At 31.3% G+C, this 27,806-nt stretch overlaps 1 protein-coding gene across 4 annotated transcripts in view; it reads left to right on the top strand.

Moving 5' to 3' along the window:
- The window catches only part of LOC108904847 (multiple C2 and transmembrane domain-containing protein), a 248,046-nt gene extending 222,558 nt beyond the window's left edge, over nucleotides 1-25,488 (top strand). For 3 of the 4 annotated variants that reach the window (XM_018707541.1, XM_023454110.1, XM_023454103.1), the window contains 8 exons: nucleotides 1,713-1,864; nucleotides 6,472-6,627; nucleotides 15,296-15,482; nucleotides 16,660-16,933; nucleotides 17,001-17,283; nucleotides 19,647-19,973; nucleotides 20,851-21,058; nucleotides 23,506-25,488. In XM_018707541.1, coding sequence (XP_018563057.1) covers nucleotides 1,713-1,864; nucleotides 6,472-6,627; nucleotides 15,296-15,482; nucleotides 16,660-16,933; nucleotides 17,001-17,283; nucleotides 19,647-19,973; nucleotides 20,851-21,058; nucleotides 23,506-23,664 — 1,746 coding nt within the window. In that variant the 3' untranslated portion in view covers nucleotides 23,665-25,488. The remainder of the gene's footprint in view (nucleotides 1-1,712; nucleotides 1,865-6,471; nucleotides 6,628-15,295; nucleotides 15,483-16,659; nucleotides 16,934-17,000; nucleotides 17,284-19,646; nucleotides 19,974-20,850; nucleotides 21,059-23,505) is intronic. The other variant, XM_018707542.1, reaches the window with a different exon arrangement.
- The last annotated feature ends 2,318 nt before the right edge of the window (nucleotides 25,489-27,806 follow it).

Genomic DNA, 27,806 nt, shown 5'->3' with positions numbered 1-27,806 from the left:
CTCAGTAAGCATGCAAAGAATTAATGGCGGCCGACAGTCTTAAACAATAATAAACATCTAGCATAGAGCAGGTACTGCGCGCGCACCTTACCACATGTCTTTAGCCAATGGGAGGCTGAGTTCTCAAAATATTTACAGTAGAACAAAACAAACCAAGACAATGCACTGTCTATCCCTTCTGAGGTCGTTGGTAGAGACAGTCAGAGTTATAGCTATATTTTTCAGTTTTCAGGAAAATGATGGCAATTTTTCATTTTTTACTATCATAGCAAACATGTCGAGCTCAACTTTCAAGTAACACGAACAACAAGCAAAGTTTTGTGAGTTTTGTGAGTGAAAAACAAATAAATTAAATCAATTACTCGAAGTGTCCATCTCCAAACTCAATGCACTCTTAGCATCTTTTGGTTAGAGAATTCACAGCAGCTCTGATTAAAACTAGATTTTGTTTCAAATTAGTGCAGGCCCTATTTAGCCTTTGCACTAACCGGTCTCTATTTGCTATAGGAACGCCATAAACGTCATTTTCTAGGTTACCCCCACATAAAATAATCTAAAATATGCTGGCGCCCTGTCAGTTTGAAAATAGGTGCCGATTCGTTGGTCCGAAAGTATATCGTCCATTAACTGGAAGAGGCTGTTGTCCAAAAAATTTAAAATCAGATCGGAATTTAGTCTAGGTAGCAAGATGTTTACTTGGATAATATGTTTCATAATTCGTAAACCATTCACTTTTCGACAAAAATAAAAGAATGTTTTTCCATCCGGAATGTTTCAGATCGTTATAAAATATACTCAAATTACCAATTAATTCGGTAGCGTAGAAGTTTTACTTTAAATAGTGAAACGATTTCCTTGTTTCTCCGCCACTGGTTTTTGAATTTGGAGTGTATGCATACAGAACTAGAAGAATTATTTAAAAAAATGTGTACCAAATTTGGATAAATTAAAGTGGTTTTCCAGATATTTAAAAAAATTGTTTTTTTTTTTTTTTTAATTTCAATGCCCTGTATCTCATTAACGGTGGCTTTTTGCGCCTATGTTCATAGAGCAATGTGATGTTAATTTTTGCTGTTTAGTACTTTCCCGAAGTTTGTCTATTAAAATCTGGACTACCCTGTATATATTTTATCAAACTGTAGCTATAAAAATGTGGGTTCAAAGCAAATCTTAAATTTTTATTACTGTCATCAATAACAAATATGTACTACAATGTACATAAAAAGATTGTCAGCAGGTCATCTTCAAGATGGTAACCTATAACAAAATCAATATTCTGTATAGGATTTATATTGCAAAAGATAATAGCAAATTCTCGGTCATTTCATTTTTAAAATACTATTGAAGTTTAAATGTACTCTATATAAAATATTGGCCGAATTATCCTAATGTATTAATTTTTTACTGGAAATAATTTTTTTCAAGGTTAGCTAGAAGAAAAATTGACACCTCTAGATATAAATTTAGTTTTATTACTAGTATAGTATTTAGCATATGCTCATGTATTTACTTGTGTTATAAAAATAAAATGAATGTGCTACAAATATATGAAGTAGCAAAAAGCATCAAATTATTTCCAGTGCTGTCACAGCCTAAAAAATACTTGATAGAAGACATTTTATATTTGAGTGTATTGTTGTTGTAATCATAATTTGATATCTACCGTGATGATCTCGTATTCCCGAGGTAATATGATTTTCCTTTTGTTACAGTATTTCCAGAAGAACAGCAGATTGCAAGACGTAAATAAAAGACTAAAATCTCAGATATGGAGCTCGGTAGTAACAATAGTACTAGTCGAAGGGAAAAATCTGTTAGCCTGTGACCCAGAAACGAGTACATCTGATCCTTATGTGAAATTCAGGTGAGCAAAGACACCATAATTAAAATACTTATATGCAGTCCGTACGTTATTCATTGAGGTAGAAACTGAAATTTTCCGTATTATTTTCAGAATATTGAAATATACTTCAACTGAGAATTAAATTAATTTCTTTTATTTTTCGCCTGCATTGATTTATTTTAATAAGATTGAAAATACACAGGATAATAAAACAAACACGCTTTCGTAACTTCAAAACACAGTTATACACTGCAAGCTGCTACGGTGAACGCCACGCCGCCAATGTCTTTCCATCTCGGGAGTCGAATGCGGTTAATTCCAAGAAAGTGACGCGGGGGTCTTCTTGGAATTCTTCTCAACAAATATCGTACGGACTGTATATAACGTTAATAAGGAAAGCAGTTGTGTGAAAATTTATTATCTCTCTTACATTTATCCAAGGTATACATCAGATCACTTTTAAGGACAGCAATTGTTCATGCTAGATTTCAATATTTAATATACCGAGAATATACAGCGTGATTGAAATTTGAACGTGGATAAATTATGTGTTCAACAATTAAGTTCGATTTTGAGAAAAACTCAAATTTGTTTCACAGTTTTGGTAATCGGCTCTTTCCAATAACAGCACTTATCAATTAATTAGTTTTTCGTGTTACATTGCAGAGGATTGAATATACTGAAAATATGGATGGTGGTTTAGTTATAAATAAACAAACAACGAATGTGGATAGATTATTATCATTTATTTTTAAATTCAGATCATGTACTTAAAAAAATAATTTCAATTTTCATAATAATTAAAATTGTTTTCTATATAACTATAAAAATTCGTACGATTTTGTCTTTGAACATATCGAAAAAGTAAAATATGATTTATGCACACAATTTTAGTGAATAAGTTCAAATTATTCCAAAGCCTCTATGGCTTTCTTTCTAATGTATGTTTTTACACATTCTGTTGTATTTGGTAAGATCACTGATATAAGAATTTAGTTTGTAGCCCAGTCATTATAGACATGCAACAGCCTGTTTCGGGAAAAAAATATTATTAGAAGTTTATCTGCGGAATATTGTTCGGAAACCTGTTATAAACAAAATATAAAAAAATCAACTCGAGACTAGTTGGGAAATTTTGTTTAAACAATGGTCAAAGTTATGGAAAAACGTTTTTTAACTCATGTAAAAAAACTATTATTCATAGCTCTTGCGCATAAACAAATCATTGTAATTTAATCGGACTTGTCTCATTTTATAGGCTTATTTAATACCTACCTTTTTTGTATAAACTTTTTTTCTCTATGAATAATAGTTTTTTTATGCGAGTCAAAAAACCACTTTTCCATAACTTTGACCATTGTTTTAACAAAGTTTCCCATCTAGTCTCGAGTTGATTTTTTGATATTTTGTTTATAACACGTTTCTAAACAATATTCCGCAGAGAAACTTCCGATAGTATTTTTTTCCCCGAAAAAAAGCTATAATTACTGGCCTATTGGTTGGAATATTAGGAGAGATATGGCCAAAGAAACGAGCAATAAACGTAATGTGTTATAGGCTCTCTTTTAAGCATTTCTTTTGTTCTATTAGTGTCATAACCTTATACAGGGTGAGTCAGAAAGAATGGGTCAACAGTAAACTGGAGATACTAGACACCAAAATATTATGTTTGAACTCATCATGCATTATACGAATGTCGCTGGTTTAAGAAATACAGGGTGTTTAAGATTTAAATTTTATTTTGAAATTTCTCAATAATTGGGAAAGTTTTAATAGCATGACTCTGAAAATTGGTACTATTGGGTTTTTTGGTGTGAGAATTATGAATTTGAAGCTTATTTTGACGTTGCTCCTAGAGGGCGCTAGTTTCGCCATATTATTTAGGTAAATCAAAACATATTTTTTTTATCTGTTGACCTATGCTTCAGAAAAGTTAAAAATCTAAAAGAACGTTCAATTCTACATAAAAAGTGTACTTTTGTTTAGGTCACCTAACTTTATCGGTTTCTGAGTTATTTGCATTTAAAAGTTTCAATGTATTTTGTGGTGATTTTCTTTCAAGCGTCGATATTGCTATTTCTTTTCTAAGTAGGCTTGTGTCAAATTTTCATGTCAATAAATATTAGCGTATTTTGCATGCGTGTGATTTTATTATTCGTTCAAAATTGTTAGTTAGTGCTCAAAAAATGCCACGACATAATAATTTTTCAAACAGTGAGATGCGTGATATGATTTGTGTTTTTGCCCAGGCTAATTTTAATGGACATGCGGCGGCCCGAAGATATGAACACATGTACCCAAATAGATTGCAACCTAATTATAAACTATTTAGAAATCTTTACAACCGCTTAGGCGAATCTGGATCTTTTCGACCAAAAAGTAACCATGGTACTCCAAAATCGATCACAGTCGATGAAGAAGAGGAAATTTTAATTCGTGTTTCAGAAAACTCCGGTATGAGTACTCGTCGGTTAAGTGCGGCAACGGGGGTAAGCCAATCGTCCATTTGTAGAATTTTGAAAAAAGAAATGCTCCATCCATATCATTATACTCCGGTTCAGCAGTTATTGCCTCAAGATTTACCAGCTCGCCTACAATTTGCTCAGTTTGTACAAAATATGCAAATGGAAAACCCAGATTTCCTCAATAGGATTCTATTTACCGATGAGGCGACATTTACTAGACGGGGAGTTTTCAATTGGAAGAACAATCATTTGTGGGATTCCGAAAATCCGCATGCTGTAAAAGAAAAACATTTTCAGCATGAGTTTAAGGTGAATATTTGGTGTGGTTTAATTTCTGGTTTTTTCATAGGACCTTTTGAATTATCACCCAATCTAACTGGACCTCATTATTTAAACTTTCTTCAACATAATTTAAACGAGCTTCTAGATGATGTACCACTCGCTTTAAGAGAAAGTATGTGGTTTATGCACGACGGTGCGCCACCACATTTTGCCTTGCCGGTACGCCAGTATTTAAATGAACATTTTCCTCATCGGTGGATTGGCCGTGGGAGTGAATTTTGTTGGCCACCGAGAAGTCCAGACTTAAACCCTCTGGACTTCTCAGTATGGTCAAACTTGAAGGATGTGGTGTATCGGGAAGAAATTAATTCTGTTGAGGAGTTGCGGCAGAAAATACAAGTAGCCGCGAATGCATTTAAAAATAATAGGGACATTTTGTTTAATATTCAGAGACATTTAAGAGAGTGTATAGTAAAATGTATTGAGGTAGGTGGTGGACACATCCAGCATTTGATTTAAGGTTTGTTATTATTACTATTGTCAATAATTGAGAATAAAAAATCACCACAAAATACATACATTGAAACTTTTAAATGCAAATAACTTAGAAACCGATAAAGTTAGGCGACCTAAACAAGAGTATATTTTTTATGTAGAATTGGACGTTCTTTTAGATTTTTAACTTTTCTTAAGCATAGGTCAACAGATAAAAAAAATATGTTTTGATTTACCTAAATAATATGGCGGAACTAGCGCCCTCTAGGAGCAACGTCAAAATAAGCTTCAAATTCATAATTCTCACACCAAAAAACCCATTAGTACCAATTTTCAGAGTCATGCTATTAAAACTTTCCCAATTATTGAGAAATTTCAAAATAAAATTTAAACCTTAAACACCCTGTATTTCTTAAACCAGCGACATTCTTATAAGGCATGATGAGCTCAAACATAATATTTTGGTGTCTAGTATCTCCAGCTTATTGTTGACCCATTCTTTCTGACTCACCCTGTATTATTGTAACCCTGAGAAAACGATTAAACAAAATATATAAAATTGTTTTCTGATGACATGAAAAGAGAATTCCTATTGAAAAAAATAGTAAATAGCGTATTTCTGCAGACAGTTTTTTTTTATTATAAAAGTATTAAACTAATCCAAACAAATTAAATTAAAATAATTTTGAAGTCTGCGATACAGAAAATGTAGGACTTGTTTTAATTAATTTAATCAGATTTTTTAAAAATTATTTATTTTTATTAGCTTTTCAACCGAATAACTACCACATTCATGAACAAAGAAATTTCGTTGCTATTAGAAAATGCAAGCAATTTTTTTCTACTTAAATGTAATTTTATGTTCAATCTAATTTAAAATTAGCTATTACAGAAGCTTTAATTTTTTTTAGTTGTTTCCATGAATGTATTCAAATTATCATTAAATTCATAGAAAATAATAGTTAGCTAGTAAAACGATACTATTTTATTTTAGTTTTACAATATTTTTAAATACAAAAAAATGTTTCACATGAACTAAATTAATCAATGCAGATTTAGTTAGTGCAGTGCTCGTTGTAGTGTTTTAATCAATTTAAAATCAATGAAGAAATGTAACTGTGATATAGTCGTGAGTAAATCCCCAAGTTAACTTATGCGAACAAAAAAAGGATTTTTGTTCATTTTCCGATATTATCTCTAAAGATAAGAAAGCTGCGGTCGAATTTTTATGAATGGAAATTTTCGCGTGACAACCTTGTATATTGTAATTGATAGATACCTACACAATAATTAATCTCATTTATCTATTTTCCTAAAACGCAAATTAAATATTATTTAAGCACCGTGAATTCATCGATTAGATATTTAAATTACTTTCACTTTCAGATTGGGCAATGAAAAGTACAAAAGTCGGGTAGTCTGGAGGTCATTAAATCCCAGATGGTTGGAGCAACTAGACCTACATTTGTACGATGACGGCGATCAACAACTGGAAATTACAGTTTGGGACAAGGATCGATCGAGGGACGACTTCATGGGAAGGTATTTTCAAGGGGTGTTACCCAATTTTTTAACTACATCACGAAATGGAAATGGGTTAAAAAATATAGGACCCGTATGTCTTATTTTTTTCATTCGAACCTCATTTAAGGCCTATAAAAGACTCAAATATACTTTGTAACGTCATCAAGTGAAAATTTCAAATCTGGCGCCAAATTTTTAGAATATTTTAGTCTACTGCAGGGGCAACATGCGCGCGTCAGCATAACTGCTTCAATTCACAATGTTGTAATTCCGTCAATGTTGCCAGACTGATCTATTAAACTGACAGACATAAACACAAACAAGTTTATATATAAAAAAACATTTTAAAAAAACGAGCTTTTAGTGCCTCCATGCATCATTCAAACTAAATGTGTATGCAAAATTTCATCGCAATCGGTTGGAGATAACTGTTTTAAAATTCAGTTGCAAGATTTGACCCATACTAAAAAGCTTGTAATAACTATAATCTGTTACAATCAATATAAGTTTAAGAAGATATAAAATTTAAGAATGTAGCAAAAACATGCAAATAAACAATGAAATCGAAGTCGGTTGAATCTGTATTATAGACCAAGTACATTTTTTCTGGATTACCTTCAGTATAACTCACATAATAAAAGTGTAGATCGCTAGATCTGGGCGAGGTCTGGAACATTTTCAAAATTGCAAAAATGTTTAAAAATTTTTTAAAAATACCAATTTTAGCTGAGTTTTTACTTATATCTTGGCACCTATGCATTTTGGAAGAATATTGAAAAGGAAAAAAAGATTTAGAATTGAATTTTGCATATTATACTGCAACTTAAATTTAATTTAATTAAAATAATTGATGACATAAAACGCAAAATAATCAAGTTTTTTGGATAATTTTTTTGAAATATTTTAATTGCTCCGAGGGCATTCTAATTTTGGTAAAAAAAAACTATAGAGTATAATAAAAGAACACACCAAATTTCATTAAAATCGGTTCAATAATTTTCGTAAAATAATTTAAAAATTTTCGAATTTTCAAAATGTTGCACAACCTCAAATATATCATCTAGAACTTGAAAATTTTTTCATATAGAAAAGACCGCTCAACCTTTCAAATGGTTTTTGAAAATTTGAAATAGGTTGATTAGGACGTCCTCAGTAAATTTTTAAAGTTAATATATTTTTTTTATTTTTAAATAATTAGATTACATTTATCAATTCGCATTTTAGTTTTTTTTTTTAATTATAATTTTAAAGTACCTACGTTAAATTCCGTTTATTGGTTCTCGAGATATAAGCGGTCAAACTTTATCGGCATTTACCGTTATTTTACAAACAATTTAGCAATAATCTTTGATCCAGTGGCTTCGTTTTTCCGAGTTCTAAGCTGAAAAAAAATTTCATATCCATAAGTTATCGGCAACATAGATAAATCAGGGGAAAAGCTGTCGCTCGCACGCGCGAAAAGTGACTCAAAACACGAAAATTGCGGGGAGGGCGCTTTCGCTCCGAGACTGAATTCGCAGGTCCAAAATGCTAAAGTGTGAAAATATTGCATTATCTCTGCTTCTAATGGACCAATCTCGATTTTTTTTAATCCGGTGTCTCGCGAGCCAAGAAATTCGAATATCGTAATGCCAATTGTCTAATTTGCACATATTTTGTTATAAACAAAAAATTTACCGTATGCTATTGCATTTTTTCAATGAAAAAATTTATTTACGTATATATTTCAACACTCGGAATATGAATGTATTTAGCTATAATTTTTATAATTATTTAAATAATTTTTGTTTAAATAAATTAAAAAAAATATTTTATTTGGAAATGAATTTTTTTGTTAAATACAGATAAAATTAAGAGAAAATAGTACTTTAAAATTACAATTCTTGAAAGAAACTAAATTGCAAATTGATAACTGTAATCTAATTGTTTAAAAATTAAAAAAAGTGTTAACTTTAAAAATTTACTGTGGCCGCCCTAATTAACCGATTTCAATTTTTCAAAAGACATTTGAAAGATTGAGCGGTCTTTTCTATGTGAAATAATTTTCAAGTATCTAGATGCTTTCTTTGAGGATGTGCAACATTTGGAAATTTGGAAAAAATTTTTAAGTTTTTTTCAAAAAATTATTTTGCGAAAACTATCGAACCGATTTTAATGAAATTTGGTGTGTAGTTTTATTATACTCTAAAGTTTTTTTTACCAAAATTAGAATACCCTCGGAGCAATTAAAATATTTTAAAAAATTATCCAAGAAACTTGATTATTTTACATTTTTTCATCAGTTATTGCTATTTTTCAACATCGGTAATAAATTTAAACATTTTTAACTTGCAGAATATGCAAAATTCAATTCTAAAACTTTTTTTCCTCTTCAATATTCTTCCAAAATGCATATGTTCCAAGATATAAGTAAAAAACTAGGATAAAATAGGTATTTTTTAAAATTGTTTAAACATTTTTGCAATTTTGGAAAATGTTCCGGACCTCGCCCAGATTTAGGAATCTACACATTTATTATGTGGCTCAGTAAACATGATTTTAGACCATGCAAATCGCTGTATTGGGTCTGAAGGGAACTACCTACCTATTTTTGCCAAAAAAAATTTTTGTTCTTATTTTTAAAAAGTCCTGTGTACTTTGGAAAATATTTTTATTAAAATCAACAACACGAGTAAGTATATTAATTTTCAAAGCAAAAACGACTACGTATATTTTGAATATCTAAACATTTCCAATTTGCCTAATGTAGAAGATGTAAGAGTTTGAAGTAACGGCATGAACAGCGCAATGCCTGAGGGTGAAAATGACATGATAGATATAATAAATTTCGCACCCCTCTACATTGACTTACCACCTAAATTTTCATGTATAACTCAATGAAGAGAGATGTTACAGTAAATCTACATTATTAATATCATTTAGCTATAGATGTTACCTTCACAGCTTAATCCTCATTTTTTTTGTGTTACACTTTGTTTTCCCTCATGTAACCAGCAAACGCATACTTGTCAGTGGTAAATAAAGTAATTTGTGCAGTTAATATCTAATATCTCAACGTCTTCGGCTCAAAAAATTTAAGAAACGGTTGTCTAAATTTTGGTCCAATTTTTTTTTAATATTTTCAAAACTACAAAGATATCTTAAGTAAATTCACATGTAATTCTGCTTTATGCTTCATATAATCTGATTTACTAATATATGCATAAAACATGTACAAATATTAAGGAGTGTTTTCATTAAAAATGTTTGTAATCGATAAAATATTTGTTATCTAATCATATCAAACAAAACATATTCATCTCATAATAGCTAACGATTATTTTACTACGAAAAAAATACAGATTTAAATACTGAGATTGCAGTTGGTTTTGGAAAACCCATTCTCCAAAAATCGTATATTTTTAAAGAATTGTGATAAGTAAATATAAATCTGGAATTTTATCATTATTATTAATCAAATAATTCTTTGCTATTTATTTCCAAAACTATAATTCGTTTAATTTAATTGTATTTTATAATTTTTTTTAGTTTTAATCTATAATTTCTATAGTAATTTTTATGATATTTGCAATTATATTTTAATACATTAGTTTCAATTTTCTTTTGCATTATTTAAGTACACAAGATAATTAACAACAAAATTTGTATAATTCAGAATAGTAAAAAATTATTAAACAAAGTAAGCTACAGCCCATTCGATATCCAAACTAAAGTATAATGAATCTTTCTGGTGAATTTCAAAAATATCGATTTTGAATAGAGTAGTATAGACAAACAAGACAACGTTGTAATTTGGCTTTGCTGAAGTGTCAGAAATTTGATATTAAATGCTATTTGCAATTAAAATATAGAAAAGATTTAAGTTTATTTATTAATAAATATTGAACAATTTTGTCTATCTAGTGAAATATTGGCAATACCTACTATCTCCAATTTTATTTTTCAACAATTCTACATTATTTTCGAAATTATAAATTAAAATTCATAATAGTCAAATCGGGATTCCAGTTTCTCTATTGTTAAAGGTATGATGTACCCAATTACGAGTCACAGGTGTTGAAAGGGATGGGCAACATTATATTAAAAATAAATTTGTGTCCTTCCACCTAATAATCTTGTGAAAAAATATTTTTAACATCAAGGTGCCCTTGGCCATTTTTCTTGGAATTGTGTGCTGTTGAAACTTGTTGCTATTTTTTAGCTGTAAGTAACTTTTTAATATAAAAATAAAGCCATTTCGCTCTATAATTGTTTCACATCTTTTTGTTTTTTTGAACACCTTGTACATCAAAATTTTATTTTCTCTATTTATTCGATTATTTCGACAAGCAAAACTTTTTATGAAGAACGACTTCTCTCAAAAAAATCTTTAGAGTTAAATGAAAAATCCGCATTATGTGGTTATCTGTGGTATAGACAACAAATTTCCGGTCCTGAATGTTCAACGGCGTTTAGAATCCAGTACGTCGTAGAGGATGTGAATAATTAAAGTAATTCCGTGTTTATTATTCTTGTTACGAATTATAAAGGGAAAATACTCATTTTCCAGTTATTAAGCTGTCTGCGAAAGAAGTGATAATAGCAAAAATGTTTAAATTAAGCATGCTTTAATACTCCATTTATATTCTTTCTGAGATTACGAAAATGTGATAGATACATTATTCATTCGAAAATGAACATAAGAATAAAGGTGAATTTGTACCGTAACAATCACGGTTGATGAAAATCTGACTTTATGGAATTTAACATATCAATCGGGGGATCAGGCCCCCTGTCGAGTTTTCGGCACTCCTGGGCCAGGAAAGATCCCTCATGTTTTAGTTTTGATATTTAATAATATGTAGCTTACGTTAATAACTTGCAACTGTTCAAAATTACAAAAATTTTGTTGCCTTTTTAATTATTTTGTATACTTAAATGATGCAAAAGGAAATAGAAAGTTACAGATTTATCCACTTATACAAAAAATAAACTAAATATGTAAATTTCGGGATCAAAGACTGTGGAGCGATAGAAATTGTGAATTTAAATATAAAAAATTTCGTATGCTCCAAAATCCGATGTGAAATATTTGTATAGTTTTAGAAAATTATATTTGTTATACAGGGTGATTCATTAAGAACGGAAAAACTGCAATCTGGAGATACTCTAGACGAAAATATGACGATTGGGTCAAACGTGCCTTAAACAATATTGACAGTATAAGAGATATGTATTATAGAAAATTATTTTCAAATTTCTAATAATTTTGAAAGCTGTTGCAGTACCATCTTAAAACTTTTCAGTTTTACTATTTTTGGAATAGGTAATAATTGCCCACTAATATTGGCGTAGCCAATAGAGGAGACTAGTTAGACTCTGCGGCTTAGGTGAATAAGTGAAATGTTTTTCCCCCACACAATTGTTGTAAAAACAAGTGGTAACTGGTAAGTCCGAAAGAGAATTACTTTTTATCTTAAAAATGAACTTTTTTTAATTTCGATATTAGAGCCGGTTTTTCTAGCTGCCAAATAAATGTATATTGTCAATTAAATATACAGTGTGTATCAGCCAATTGGAATAAATTCAATAATAAATAAATGGGGGCGTGTTCGAAAAAACGCTTGGACACGTCGATTGGTATTTTTAGTTGAGCATTTTTTTCAACAAAAACTTTGTATACAGGGTGTGTCATGTAACAGTGGTCAACACAACCTTTCTTATTTTAAATGCAACGCCCTGTATATTATTCAATTTTTGGATTCTTTAGAAAATTCTAGACATATTTCAAGTACAATGTCCTATACCTATCTTCAACTGTTTCAGAAATATTAAGTGTTTTCAGATTTATTGCGAAAATTAACATTAAAAAACGAAAATTATTTGATTACAGAAATTCACTACAACACACTCACAAATTAATAAGTAATACTGTTTATTTATTGATAATGTAAAAAAGCAAAAAAAAAACATTAATGTCAATGTAGATGTTCAAAATTCTCACCGTGAACGTCTTGGCAACATCCTAATCTTAAATAGAAATTTCTTCTAACGCTACTCAACATCTCAGACGGGACCGATCGCAAGAGTTATTCGTCTTCTTAAATCAGCGAGGTCGAGGAGTTTAGTTTTGTATACTTTTGACATATGCTTATAAGTAAGTCTAATGGTGTCAGATCAGGGGATCGTGCTGGCCATTCCATCATCTGTGGAATTGTTATTTTGTGCATTTTTGTTAAATGAACCATTTTTCTGATATCCAGTTGACAACTACTGTCATGCGGGCAGACAACATGTTGCTAAGTCCAGGCGTTTTAAGCAAAAGTAAACAAAACTATTTATAGTTATTTTTTATTTCATATCAGTAAAAAGGAACTCTCAAATGGTTTTTGCTTACTTTCTCATTATCAAGAGCTAAATGGGAAATAACTATTGAGTGTGTTGTAGTGAATTTCTGTAATCAAATAATTTTCCTATTTTAATGTTAATTTTTGCAATAAATCTGATAACACTTAATATTTCGAATACAGTTGAAGATAGGTATAGGACATTGTACATGAAATATATCTAGAATTTTCTGAAGAATCCTAAAATTGAATAATATACAGGGTGTTGTATTTAAAATAAGAAAGTTGGTATTGACCAGTGTTACATGACACAGCCGGTATAAAAAATTTTATTGAAAAAAATGCGCAACTAAAAATACCAATCGACGTGTCCGAGCGTTTTTTCAAACACGCCTCCATTTATTTGTTATTGAATTCATTCCATTTGGCTGACAAATACTGTATCTGTCACTAGGATGTGTAAAAATAAGTTCATCATAAAACGAATGCAAATGTATTTCTGCGAATTTGCAATAATAGTGTGCGTATGAAATTTTATTGTCCATATAAAAACAAAGTATTACAAAAAAATTCAGTTAAGTTTTATTCTTGTTTTCTTGTATTATCCTGCGTCATAAATTACGTCAAATGTAGTACAAGCTTCATTTTACATTTAGTTTTATAACTAATATTTAAAAGTTATTTATTGTTAACTGCAAGTTGTAACAAAAATAATAATAAACTCGATAGTTTATGGAATAATTCTTTATTTTGAAGTTCAAGGAATGCTATGACATGTAACCCCACTAATTGGTGTCCGTCAACTTTTTTGTCATAAAAACTGGAAATTTCGTTTTAAAACGACCCATCCTTCTATTCTATTATTTTCTAATCCTTAAAATAGAAGGTGTGCGTAAAGCAATAAAACTTGTTAGTCATTTATCTAAAGGTAAAAATCTGCTGGATTCGCATATAAATACGTCAAGTGGTGGTTCAGATCAGATACGAAGAGTAACTGCCCAGAAATTCGGGGCCATTGGAAATTCGGGAAATTCGATCACTACTTTTAATTCCTAGTAGAATTTCTGAGAGAACAAGTACTCTGTTATGTACTTCTATTTTTAAAATAAACCACTCTCGACTTTTTTATTTATATTATTATCAAGCACTTTAATTGAATTTAAAATAGAAATGCGATTTTAACTGAAATGTATTACAGATAAAACTAAAAAAATCATTTAACTACGAAATTTCGAAATTCATGCGAACAAAATATTTTTGGGGTACCCCAAAACGCATAATTTCTGCGCCAATGATAATTTATTATAAAAAAAGATAACCCAGTCGGAGATTGTGGAGGGGGCCCAATTTAAATTTTACCGGGTGGATCTATTTAGAAACTTTTAGAAACTCATAGTCCAGTGCTTAAGCCTTCAAAAATGTAAAAAGTGAAAAAAAATTATAGTAGGATGAAACCCATTGGGAAATTGGAAATTTTCTCAGAAAATGCAAAGAAACGAAAAAAACTAGAATCCGAAAATTTTTTCTAATCATTATGTACAATTTTGAGCTATTTATTAAAATTTACACTTTAATTACCCGAGAAACGTAAGATTCCATGTCACTTTGATAAACAATAAAATTACAAGTCGAAATATACTATTATAATTAACAACCAAATAAGTAATAAAGTTAATATTTAATAAGACATCTACAATATTTTGAGAAAGTTGTAGAATCGTTTCTTTGCATTTCCTGAGAAAACTTACCATAATAATGTATAGTTTTTTTTACACCATCAGAAAATAGAGATTTCAACGAAGAAAAAGCCCACCGACGTTTTCAAAAAAGCAGATATTTTGACGTGAGAATTTTCGATTGAAAATTAGGGTGCTTTTTCGATATTAAGTAAAAATAAGGTGAAAAAATAAATATTTCAAATCAAAAAAATTACAGCGTGTTTGGGACATAAATAGGTAAGTTTTCACCAAATTTCGTGAAAAAAAAAATTGTAAAAGATAAAAATAAAAAAACAAAAACTTGGTTATTTGAATTTTTCACATAAATTTTGAGGTTATGTGAAAAAAGTGTAAATACAAAAGTTGTAGATCTTTTTATTACCTACAACTTTGCTATTTAACTGTTTTCCATAAGACTTGTAGTTTTTCCGGAAATCAAGGGAAACCGTTTTTTACCTCTAAAAACTCACCCTCTTCCCCTTCCCGACCTCAAATCGCCCGTAAATTATTTTTCCTTTAATTTCTGTTATATTCTCTTTCTTTTCCAATGGATTTCATCCTACTATAATTCTTTTTTGTTTCAAAAATTATCGACCCTGGTCTATCAGCCATATAATTCAGTTCATAATTAATCTATTTCAGATGTGTTATTAACCTAACGGCATTAGAAAGAGAAAAAACGCATAACATATGGCAAGAACTGGAAGAAGGAGCTGGTTCTCTGCATCTTCTACTAACTATTAGTGGAACCACCGCTTCCGAAACTATATCCGATTTAACAACTTACGAGGAAAATGCTAGAGAGAAGCAAGCCGTCGAAGATCGATATGTATGTATAAATTATTAGTTTCAGAGTTAACTAAAATAACGTACAGAGAAAGTGGTAGTTTTTGACAACAAAACATCTAGAAGTGTAGGAATTATACTTAAACTGCTTTTGTGAGTATCATTTATATTTCTCATATGTTTTCCCCAAAACAAAAACAATACATTTTTGTCTACAATAAAAAACAAACACGTTTAGATTATGACTTCATGGTTTCTGTGTCAATTTTATCAAATAGTGTAAGATACTTCGAAAATACACATTCAAATTTTCTCCATCTAAACTGTAAATAGCTAAATCAAATTGAAATAAGAAAAATTGTTTGAAACAAAAGTACTCTCTTTCTTTCTATTAGTTTCTTTGTGTTGGATAGAAGAGTTGAAAGTAATAAAACTTTAAGCATTACCAATTTTTTTGTAGAAGCTCTATTTTTAGCCAAGAATAATGGTTGGAAAACTTTTCTTACCCAATAATGTCGCTAAAATAAATTGAACAGTTCAATGAATATTTACAGACAGCAACTCAAAAGCTGATATTGATTTTTAATAGCAATTTGTCAGATGTCTGGTCCTTATAAAAACTTTCATTTGCAGTTGAACTTTTGTCCTAGATTTTAAATTCGTGATTAATATCCCTTTTTAAACTGCAATTAACATAAGATGATAAATAGCCGAACTTGTCTGGCCCGCATCATTTATAATATATAAATAGTAAATTTTGCGTGAAAAAGTATAAAACGGTACTTTGATCCTTTATACCCTCATTATGTAAAAACATTTTGGAAGAAAAAGTAATTTGGAGGAGAATGGATTGCTCGATGAGTTGTGTGAAAGTATTAAAATTGAAAGTTCCGTACAAAAACCGTTTAAGTATACAAGAGAAGGCGCGAGAAACGAAGTTCTTCACTTTTTGCAATTAAGTCTTTCCTAGAATCCCCACCCATTTCTTGAAGTCTGTATACCTACTGGCATTGACTAAACACGTACAAGACTTAGCAAACATTTAGTAGAAATTTATATATTTATTTACTTCTATATTTCAACTTTAATGGGCTATAAGTCGTTAGGGGTGCATTTTGGTACTTAAATAAATTAGGCCCAAACAGTCCTTGACTTTTTTCAGAATCACCCTGTATGTAGTACACTAACCTGTAACGAGTAATCACTTTGTATTTACGCAGATATGGCATCGAACATTCCACAATATAAAAGATGTCGGCCACCTGACAGTCAAAGTGTTCAAAGCCAGCGGATTAGCCGCTGCAGATCTAGGCGGAAAAAGCGACCCTTTCTGCGTTGTCGAACTTGGAAATTCTCGACTTCAAACTCAGACGGAATACAAAACTTTGGCACCCTCATGGAACAAGATCTTCACCTTCAACGTGAAAGACATCAACAACATCTTGGAGATCACGGTGTTCGATGAGGACCGAGACCATAAAGTAGAGTTTTTAGGTGCGTAGAACTAACATATGCCTCTAATCAGTTTTTATTTGAACTTGAAAATTATGCTTATCTTCAGGAAAAGTTGCTATACCGTTACTACGAATAAGGAACGGAGAAAAGAGATGGTATGCTTTGAAGGACAAAAAATTAAGGAGCAGGGCCAAAGGTAGCAATCCTCAGATCCTTCTAGAAATGACGATAATATGGAACCCCATCCGAGCTTGTATAAGGACTTTAAATCCGAAAGAAGAGAAGTATATGCAAACCGAAGTTAAATTTAAGAGACAAGTTTTTGTTAAGAACGTTTTGAGACTGAAAGCTTTTATTATATACTTTTACGAAATTGGGAAACTCCTTCAGTAAGTAGTTGTACGTTTATGGCTCCTTATTTATTACTTATTGTACATACAAACAATGCAAACATGTTACACTCAGATAATTATTCCTTTATGAGCATACAGAAAAATGTATACAAAAAATGAACACATAAGTAAAGAAGAATTAGAGAGAAAATAAGAAAAAAATTACAAATTAAATAATAATAAAGATAAAAACATCTAAACAGCCACAAAAAATAGGTACCTAAAAATAATTTAGACTTCAGATAACTGAAATATTTTTTTCAAGGCCTTATCTAAGGAATATATTGAGACAAAAAATATCTTTAACGCCAGTTACTTACGTTGTACTTGTTTAGTGTTAATTAGAAATCTTTGACTTGCTTTTATTGTCCTCAGGATTGTTTTTTATGAGATAAACCCGCTATGAATTTTATAGCGGCGGTGTCGTTATGTATACAGAGTGTCTCATAGTGACGGCCCATTAGAATTAATGGGGGTCATATTGAACACTTATGACTTTTTTAAGTCATTTTTTTAATATCTTAGTGCATTATTATTATCAACATACATAATTAAAATTGTGTATTACTATGTATGAAGTTGATTTTTTAGAATTCTTCTTAACTTTATTCTGCTCATTGGTGGAAAATTGGGATATGTCTCATTAAAAACTGTAAATGTTCTGCTTAGAATCCCATTACAACATCTGTTAATAAATAATAATAAATAACTGTTGACAGACAAACATGAAGGTTTGAAGTTAACTAAACTCGGCATTAAATTTCTTGCACCCTGTATGCAATTAAGCCACTTTGAAAATATGGATGGGAAGCTTAGGGGTCTATCTCCCCTATAAATATTGTTGCTTTATCTTTATTACTACAAAATTTACATGGTTTGAAGCTAGTCACTGTTTCTCTCCATTTTTTTTTTTTGAAAAAAATTAAATATCTCGAAAACGGTTAATTTTAATAATAGGGAAACTCCATAGAAGTCCACCACAATCCAAAATTGCAATAATATATAGGGTGTTCCATTTAAAATAAGCAAGTTGATGGTGACTTCCGATATAACTGGAAGTGGTTCGTGGACGCCATTATTTTAGTTGAGAAGGGCATGCCCGAAAACCCGGTATCCCAAATTTTCAAAATTCAAATCGAAGTAGTCTCTGAAATAATTGTAATGGGTCGTCACCGTGAGACACCCTGTATATCTAGGTCTGTACAACACAATAGTGGGAGTGAGGATGGAGTGTGAGCCTGTACGTTCACGTCCTTGGCTCCGCTGAGCCGCTGAGCGTGCATTTAGGCCTCCGCAATCATAGATAAAATTCCGCAATAGTGGGAGTTGGGTGGGAGTTCCCGCTTACGTATCCGATAACGTCATTGTGGAGTGGGGTAGAAGGCGGGACCTCGGGTATGTCCCCCACACCGCTGCGCGCGACTCGTCATATGCTCAGAAGGATGGTGGGTGTGGTCTTTATTCATTGCGGTATCGCGAGTGTCGTTGCCGCAGATCTGCGCAGTTGTATATCACGCATTCTCCTCTCACACCGTTGCTTGTTGTTTAAATGAAGTAACTAGTATTTACGAATTTGAAAGCGTTGTTCACGATTCATATAATTTGGATGTTGTCCGATTTCCAATGATCCCCGTCTTACCAGGTTGTAAAAATCTGACCTTCTCACAAGTATCTCATATGTTCTTCATTTTACGTATATTGAGCGATGGCTAATTTTTCTAGCTGGTTGAGCCTTAAGACCGTTTCATTTTTCTTCCTTCTAATAACCGATCTACATGAACGGGTCTGCCCTTACAGAGACTAACCCGAAGACAACAAATGCAGGTCAAAAATTCCTAGCTAAGGGTAAGGAAGAGCATCGTACTTAAAAATGGGACGTGGAAGAATTAAAACCACTAGAAAAAATATCAATAGAGGTGTTATAAAAAATCTTATTAACGTAAAATACATAAATAAAAACGAAATAAAGTCGGATTCTTCAACAGCTGGAAATCGATAGAAAATATTTTATATAAACTGTCAGCCATTAAAAAAATAAATACATATAGCAAATATTGGTTAGACAAAAAAACAATTCATATTAATCTATACATTTTGTCAAAACTTTTGACATTGTCTTCAAAATTTCATATTTTTTACGTTTTTTTTTATTGAAATATTATTTTGTTCTATTACTATTCATTCATTTCATTTACAAGAAGCCCAATTGATAAAGTTATCCTTAAAATGCGAAAATAGTTGTTACGTATCTATAGTGGCTCATTTAGGTGGTCTTTCTCAGAGGTGATGTTAGAACAAGAATAAGATATAATACGTTACTATTATTTAATGATTTCAATATATTAAGTTTTGTTTTACAGAAACTGCTTTGAGTGGGAATCGAAACTACAGAGTTTTGGCGCACTGGTGGTGTGGCTGATCCTTTGCTACTACTTCGAACCCTGGATGATGCCAGTGGCGGGTTTATTATTTTTTTTAAAGCAATATATTATCAGAACCTTAGCGGGACCCACCCCTGTGCCTTGGGACGAGACAGCAGAATCAGATTTAGACGACGACGACGAAGAAGAAAAAGAGAAGGAGGAAAAGAAAAGCTTGAAAGAAAGGTTGCAGGCTATACAGGAAGTCACACAAGGGGTTCAAAACGCGATAGGAAAAATTGCGTCTCTCTTAGAAAGCATAAAGAAGTAAGTGAATAAATATGCTCTTTTTTTAGTTTTTCTTTTAATACGATATAAGTAACTTAAATTAAAACACATTTTTGAAAATAAAAAATTTACCTAGATAAATCCGGTGTGTCCCGCAAGGAAGTGCGCATATTTTAAGAGGGCATTCCTTTGGTAAAAATAAGCAAAAAGATTTTTTTTTTTTAATTTTGGTCCGTAATCGCACCATTTTCGAGATAGGCACCTTAATTTTTTTTTACACATTTAGTACTTACAAAACCATGCCAGTAATTCTACATTTCAATTTTCAGTGAAGTAGATATGGGGGGCTAGCCCTTTTCTTGAAGCATAATTTCTACGCCCATGGCTTCCTTGTAAATATTTACTTTGTTAAAGCGTAAAATTTATATGAAAATAATAATAATTTTGAAATTGTTCATATTTTCTTAGATTTTGGTGTAAATTGCACAATAATAAAACTATTTTTTTACAACAGAAACTAGTTTTTCCAAAAAAAAGACTTAAGTAGTAGGGTTAACACATAGAGAAACCAAATCTAAACAAAGCCGATAGGAAAAATTGTAACAAACAAACGACAACGACTCAATTGTATGTAAACGTAATTTAATATTGTTATATCAAAAATAAGTAAAAAATTATGTTTAAATGAGTTGCAAATTAAATTGGAAATAATAAATTTAATTGGGAAAAACTTCAGTTTCCTTAAGAAAAATAGTACAGTTATGTTTAGTCTGATTGTAGATACTTCGAAAACCAACACTAACACAAAGTTTTGTAAAAAGTGAAAAACTTGCTTAAGTTTTTGAGTTCTGTCAGGTTAAAAGGAAAACCCTCAACTTGTAACCCTGTAACAAACAAATATTTGTATCAATTTCAGCACCTTCAACTTCACCGTTCCGTATTTATCTTGGATAGCGATCATTCTCTTAATATTAGCTGCAATAGTCTTGTATATCCTACCAATTCGTTACCTACTTATGCTCTGGGGTACCAACAAGTTCTTCAGGAGAATACTTCGTCCTCATGCCGTCGTTAATAACGAATTATTCGATCTTTTGTCTAGGATACCAGATGACGAGATGTTGGTAAGTAGAAAAATATTTGTATTTCCTTCATTGGTGCTCATGTAACTAATAATGGAAATCTGCTGGTGTCGCCGTGGTATTTGTGTTAACACAAGGGTTGCAACCAAGGATATCGTGTTGTGTTAACTTGGGTTTGGACATATTCTGGTAGGTACAGACTCCAGGAAGAATGGAATAAAGGACAATTTCAGGTTAAGAATCATAAAGTATGGTATTTCTGTGGTAATGTCTTTTTTAAATGTTACCAATGCCAAAGACCATGTTTTCAATTTTATCAAAAATAAAAGATAATTCACGACTTCTCTTACAAGTATAGATTGTAAATGTAATATGGATTTGAATTGGTTGTTATTATGGAGATTAAAAACTTAATTTAATGAATTTTAATTTTTTTCTATATAATCAAAATTTGCAATGATTAGTTTGAAGTAGTTACCTAGAAACACTAGTAGTTCATTTGTACCATATCTGTAAACTGCATGTCCAATTGTTTTTTATTAACATTTTTCTTTTTTAATAAAAACTAAAACTAGGTTTTGCACATCAAACCAATATTAAAAAATTTGGCTGCACCTTGGTAATTTTTAAGTATGGATAAAACAAACATATGGAGTGATTTACATAGTGATTCAGTCATAATGTCATTAATTTTAGGGGAAGATGGGGAAAATGAGTAGAATATGAATAAGTGATAAACAAATTTTAAAATTCATATTTTCGCCGAAATATCAAATCATTATTTAAACCCCTTTTCCAACCGCTCATGACCGCTGGCGGCACTGTTACATTCACGGCTCCCAAGACAACTCGATGTCAGCGTGAAGCGACGTTGCCAAATTTAAACATTTTTCTAGTAACAATAATAATAATCTAGGTATAAATAAACCGTTGATTGACTATTTTATAAACTCATGTTTTTTCTTGCTCACTTCAGCCAATAATAATTTAAAATGTCAAAATATGTAGGTAATATAAATTATTTTTTAAAAGTATGCAATTAAGATATTAAATTGCCATTGTTGCCCAGCAGGACCTCGAGGAACTATGAGCATGCCTTGCCAAAAAACACTTTTCTCGTAATATTCTCCAGACCATGCTTTGGGATGTCCCCATCCGCCTTGTCGAAATATTAGGTTGCTCCTCAACTAAATTTAAAACAGCATCCAGTCATTTGGCGGATGCCCTGCAAATTCTAGTCGCGGTATCAAAGACCCGGTATCGCGAAGACGTTAAAGAACTCGCACGAAGGTCCGCGGACTCGGAAAATGTTGTCTATGAGGGAAACGCCTTCGATATTCTGCTACAGCATTTCATTTCGTAAACATTCCCCATATAAAACCATCATTTCCGCATATTCAAAATTCGCAAAATTAACCATTACGACTGACACGCGAAACAATCCGAAATAAACTGAGCATTTTGCATACTTTCTTTGTATCTCCTTCCCATATTTATGACGTGATCTCCAAATTTGCGGGAAAACAATGCGCAAGATGCGATTAACAGTAGTAGATTTAAATAGTTTATTATTATTTATGTGGTTCTGGCGCTGTTTCGCTTCAATGTTTGAACGCTTTGTGTTCCGTTAGCGCGTCCCGGTCAGAAAATGTGAGAGCGTCGAATTAGCGGGAGTAAAAGGGTAATTTGCTTATCTTTTAAAAGATCGAGAACAAAATTTTTTGATTTTCTGTCTTCCGAGTATGTGGTTAAAATTAATGATATTGTGACTTAATCACTCTGTATAAAATTTACAAACTTTGTGGTCTGATTCATCAAGCCAAAAGAACTTCATCACTAATTTAAAATTATACAGTCCGTTCGATATTTGGTGAGATAGAATTCCAAGAAAATCACTGCGTCACTTTCTTGGTATTAACCGCATTCGACACCCGGAGTAGAAAGACATTTGCGGAAAATTTCAGGGCACGCTCCCGCCGCGGTAAATATTTGCAGTAGTTCCGATAACAGAACTTTATTGGCTTATTCTTTTCTAGGAAATCTGTCTCAACAAACATTGTATGAACTGTATGCTGATTGGTAATTTGTTATTTTATATCTTTAATGACCCAAAGAATGGGGCAGTTTATAAATATCACAATAAATAATGAGTATTTATGTTAAATTTTCATTTTTTTCTTAATTTCTTCGCTTGACATGCGCAAACCAAAAAGAGTTCCAGGTAGAAAATAACCCACGCATAGCCCTCACTCCGCTACTTTGCCACTGCGCCAGAGCTCAAATGAAATTGGTTTGCCTTTACTCTGAAGATTCACCTTGTATAAAAAAAATATTGGACTTTTTATCTTTAACGGAACGAAGTTCTTTTGGCTATAAAAGTCAGTCCACAAATTTGTATATTCTGGATGTAAGTCACCCCATTCAATGAAGGAAAGGTGGAAGGGCAGTACCAAAAAACCAATAATGGTTAATAAAAGTGACACCTGCAGACGTACATTAAGTTATTGGGCGCCGGCTTGTCCACGGACCTGGGCCGCCTCACAGTGATTCGGTGGTACTTGCAGTTGGATTACAAAGACCTCAAGCTGCTGATGAACAACGAGCCCGACAGGCGGAGGGATCCGAAGAAGAAACACAAGACGTCCTAGTGGAACGGAAAATTTTTGTTGGGCGTCCGGGACAAGTGGAAGGTACGCTTCGACAAAATTAGCGAAAAGTCTGACTGATTAGCATTTTTACATCCTCGACGTTCGCCAGGTTGAGCAGGGGAGGTTTTTTGAAAAGTTTTTGTATTATTCTATTATTCCAGATTATTTTATTTTGTATTATTAGATATAGAATTAAATATGTTGAAAAAACTACCTATTCTACATTCTCATTTCGGATCATAACACTTGTTCTCTTTCCATGCCGGCATATACCGGACGTTGAGGAGATTTGATCCTTTCTGGAACAAATCTACATAAAATTTCACCGATGTGTGAATAGGTTCTAGTTGAAAGTTAAGTCTGTGGAATCAGTTACGAAGACCTTTGAATTTTATCCGACGATTCTAATTCGATGATTACCAGTTATCTACTCTAGTACCAAAGAATGAGGCGAATGTGATTCCATGGACGTATCATTTTAGAAGGTTCCTGAAATTGTTAAATCTAGAACAAATAAATTTTGATAAAAATTTTGATTTTTCTTAAACATTTTCGCTCATCTTGGTACTTACAGATATCTAATAGATAGGTAAGTACTTTTTTTATTTATAAACTGTATATTCAACAATTCTGACTTGGTAAGAAGTTTTTGAATTTGAATTCAAATATTTTATTAAATAAGTTACTTTCACTAATATTTCTAAATTTTGAAAAATACAGAAGTAAACAGTTTAATAACTGTAAATAATTTATTTAATTAGGAAACAATTCACTATAAAACTTCCAATTTCATTTAAAAAACCTCCCCAAACAACACGTAATAAACTGAATAAATTGTTAACTTGTCAGCTTATTCAATACTAGATGTGAGATAATTCATTAAGTTAAAAATTTCCACGAATTATATTTAAGTATAAAGTATAGTGAGAGAACAAGGTGCCCCAAATATATTATGAATTTGAAACTTGAAACTGATGGTACCAGATTTTGATATGGAGAGCAATTAAAACAAAAAATTACCACGACATAAGGTATTTTATTTTATGTAAAGGAGTATTGATTGTTTAGCACCTTAATGACATTGACGATGATGGTATATTCTCATCAATATTTCTAAGCCCTTTAGCCAGTTATCATAATTAAGAGTGGGTATCTAAAACTTATTTTACAAATACAGGTCAACAAATTTAAAAACTTATATTTGTTTAAAAAGAACTCGATAAATATAGGTCACTCAATATACAGTATAAAGATATGGAGGGTACTTTATAAAAAAAAGATACAAAATCTGGTACCATCAGTCCCGTTATTAGTCAATTTAGCAAGATTAATAACTTCAATAAATTGAGTTGTCTTACCTTTGTAACTAAATAATACTTTCTTTCGGACAAAAGTTTATGTTTTCATTGAATTTCTAATTATATTGCTATATAAACAAATGAGCATTGGACCAGAATTGTCAAGTCTCTGTTTTTTTTACAACCATTGCTCTAATTGGTGAATTTAAATAAAAAGCATTCAAACAGTTTGTTTTAAATATGTTTGTAGCATTTTTAAGTTATATCTGGCTTACTATTAAAGACACAGTCCTAGACAAACAATAGCGTTCGGTATTGACATCTGGGTGCTCCGAATGTGTTTTGTCCTTTTTTAATAGTAACAGATGAAAAGACAAAGAGACGTATTCTAGACCGAACGCTACTAATATACAAAACCTTCATAAGTGATTACTAGCCACATGACCAGAAATTTTATTTGGAGTAGTAATTTTATTTCCTTCATATTGGCAATCAAATTTCGGTAAAATTACTAATACAATAACATCAAGATTATATTAAAATACAACATTTTGTTTCACCGGCTGTGATTGGTGTAATTTTTCATGAGATTCTATCCAACCAATCAGCGATCGCAGTTTGTCATTGTTCATTGTAAAAGGAATCATTGGAGCTGCCAAGATTTAGGGATTTTTCGTTACCAGTACCAGTTGTGCATTGTTGGGTTGCCTAAGCTCAGCAGTCACGTAGCTTGTAATCATTTATGAAGGCTCTGTACAGGCTGGTCCATTTTCGATGGGATTTCAGGGTATCTCAGAAACTACTAAAGGTATGATAAATCTGACACCACGTTCTCGAGCTCGATTTTCATGGCAAACTCGACTGTCAAATCAGAAATTTGCTATCTTCATTTGTTTCTGAGTTACAGGGCGTTTCTCGTTATTGTGACACTTTTGAACATGTCTGTATCTCAGCTGTTAAATAAGTTAGAGTTAAAGTGAAAACTGCTCAAGACTAATTCTTTGGCGTAGAATTGAATGCCGGTATTAGATTTTTAGTAGGTCTTAAGATTCCGGAGTTATGACCCAAAGTTATAATTTTTTAAATGGAAATCGTAGCTGGTTATGACCTAAAAAAATGGAGATTTTTTTTTGCTTTTCAGCAATATACCACATGCTATAGTTATTTTTCCAAACACAGAAGATACGGGGTGTTTTATATATAAATTCGATCCTTTTTTACATTTTAATATGGCTGGCTATGAAAATACATACAAAACTATAATTCTTACTTTTACAAAACTCATATCTGTTGTAAAAATATGACGTTTATTTAAAATATATATTACAGATAAGAAAAGACAGAGTTTTCAAATTTTTATTCCACTTCAACTGAAGTTACAATATTAAACGTAAATTAAACAATAGTAAGTACCTACATCAATAAAAACTTTCAAAAATGATAGCTAAATGTTCAAATTGCCGTCCCTCAACTGTCACACATTTCACGCATCTTCTGGCAACGCTTCGGGTAGCATTCATTAAATGTATAGGTATTTGAAATATTATTAAAAGGAATTTTAAATATAATGTCTTTTAGAAAACCTCAAAGGAAAAAGTCCAACGGACTCAAATCAGGTAACCTAGCTGGCCATCTGATCGGTCCGTTTGTTCCTATCCACCTATCTCCTAAAATTTCGTTAGTATTATATTATCACACGAGTATATGTTGTGCATTTAAAATAAATGTCATATTTTTACAACAGATATGACTTTTGTAAAAGTAAGAATTATAGTTTTATCTGTATTTTCATAGCCGGTCATATTAAAAAGGAAAAAAAATATAATTTATATATAAAACACCCCGTATCTCCCGTGTTTGTAAAAATAACTATAGCATGTGATATATTGCTGAAAAGCGGAAAAAAATCTCTATTTTTTTAGGCCATGGTCAGCTACGATTTCCATTTAAAAAAATATAACTTTGGGTCATAACTCCGAAATCTTAAGATCTACTAAAAATCTAATACCGGCATTCAATTCTACGCCAAAGAATTAGTCTTGAGCAGTTTTCACTTTAACTCTAACTTATTTAACAGCTGAGATACAGACATGTTAAAAAGTGTCACAATAACGAGAAACGCCCTGTAACTCAGAAACAAATGAAGATAGCAAATTTCCGATCTGACAGTCGAGTTTGCCATGAAAATCGAGCTCGAGAACGTGGTGTCACATTTATCATATCTTTAGTAGTTTCTGAAATACCCTGAATTCCCATCGAAAATGGACGAGCCTGTACAGCAGTCTGTATTAAACAAGTTTGTAGATCCTATAGCTTCCTTACTATTAAATATAATTCTGCATTTATCCTTACGATAGATCAGAATGGTATACCAGAATAATGTACCTAAAATTACAACATTTTTGAAAATAAAGTTGATATCTGTATCTCTGGAATGAAATGCTCAATTGTTTTCTTTTTGTTTTTAACAAAAAAATATTGAATCGAATGGAATGTGAATATTTTTTAAATTAATATCAAGTATATTTTCAAATAATGAGATATTTAATAGAATAAGAAATAAAATGTTGGTTCAACTTTAAATTTGCATGATCTTTGCAGTGTTGAGAAAAGAAATAAATAGTGGAAACATTATAAAGAAAATTATATTGTATTTATACAAGTGCAGTGGTAAAACAACTCTTCGGTATCGTTAAAATCCAGGAATTGTATCATTGATTAGTTACATAGACGTAGTGATTATTAAATTGATGAGCACGAAAAAACAATATTAGATTTGTTTCGAAAATGTCTTTCCGCCGATAATATTAAATTTTAAGATTTTATATTTTTGTACCCCATTTT

The sequence above is a fragment of the Anoplophora glabripennis genome, unplaced genomic scaffold (assembly GCF_000390285.2).
Source record: "Anoplophora glabripennis isolate ALB-LARVAE unplaced genomic scaffold, Agla_2.0 scaffold104, whole genome shotgun sequence".
Lineage (NCBI taxonomy): Eukaryota > Metazoa > Arthropoda > Insecta > Coleoptera > Cerambycidae > Anoplophora > Anoplophora glabripennis.
Note: the sequence above shows the minus strand (reverse complement) of the source record. Positions and strands in the feature narration are given on the sequence as shown.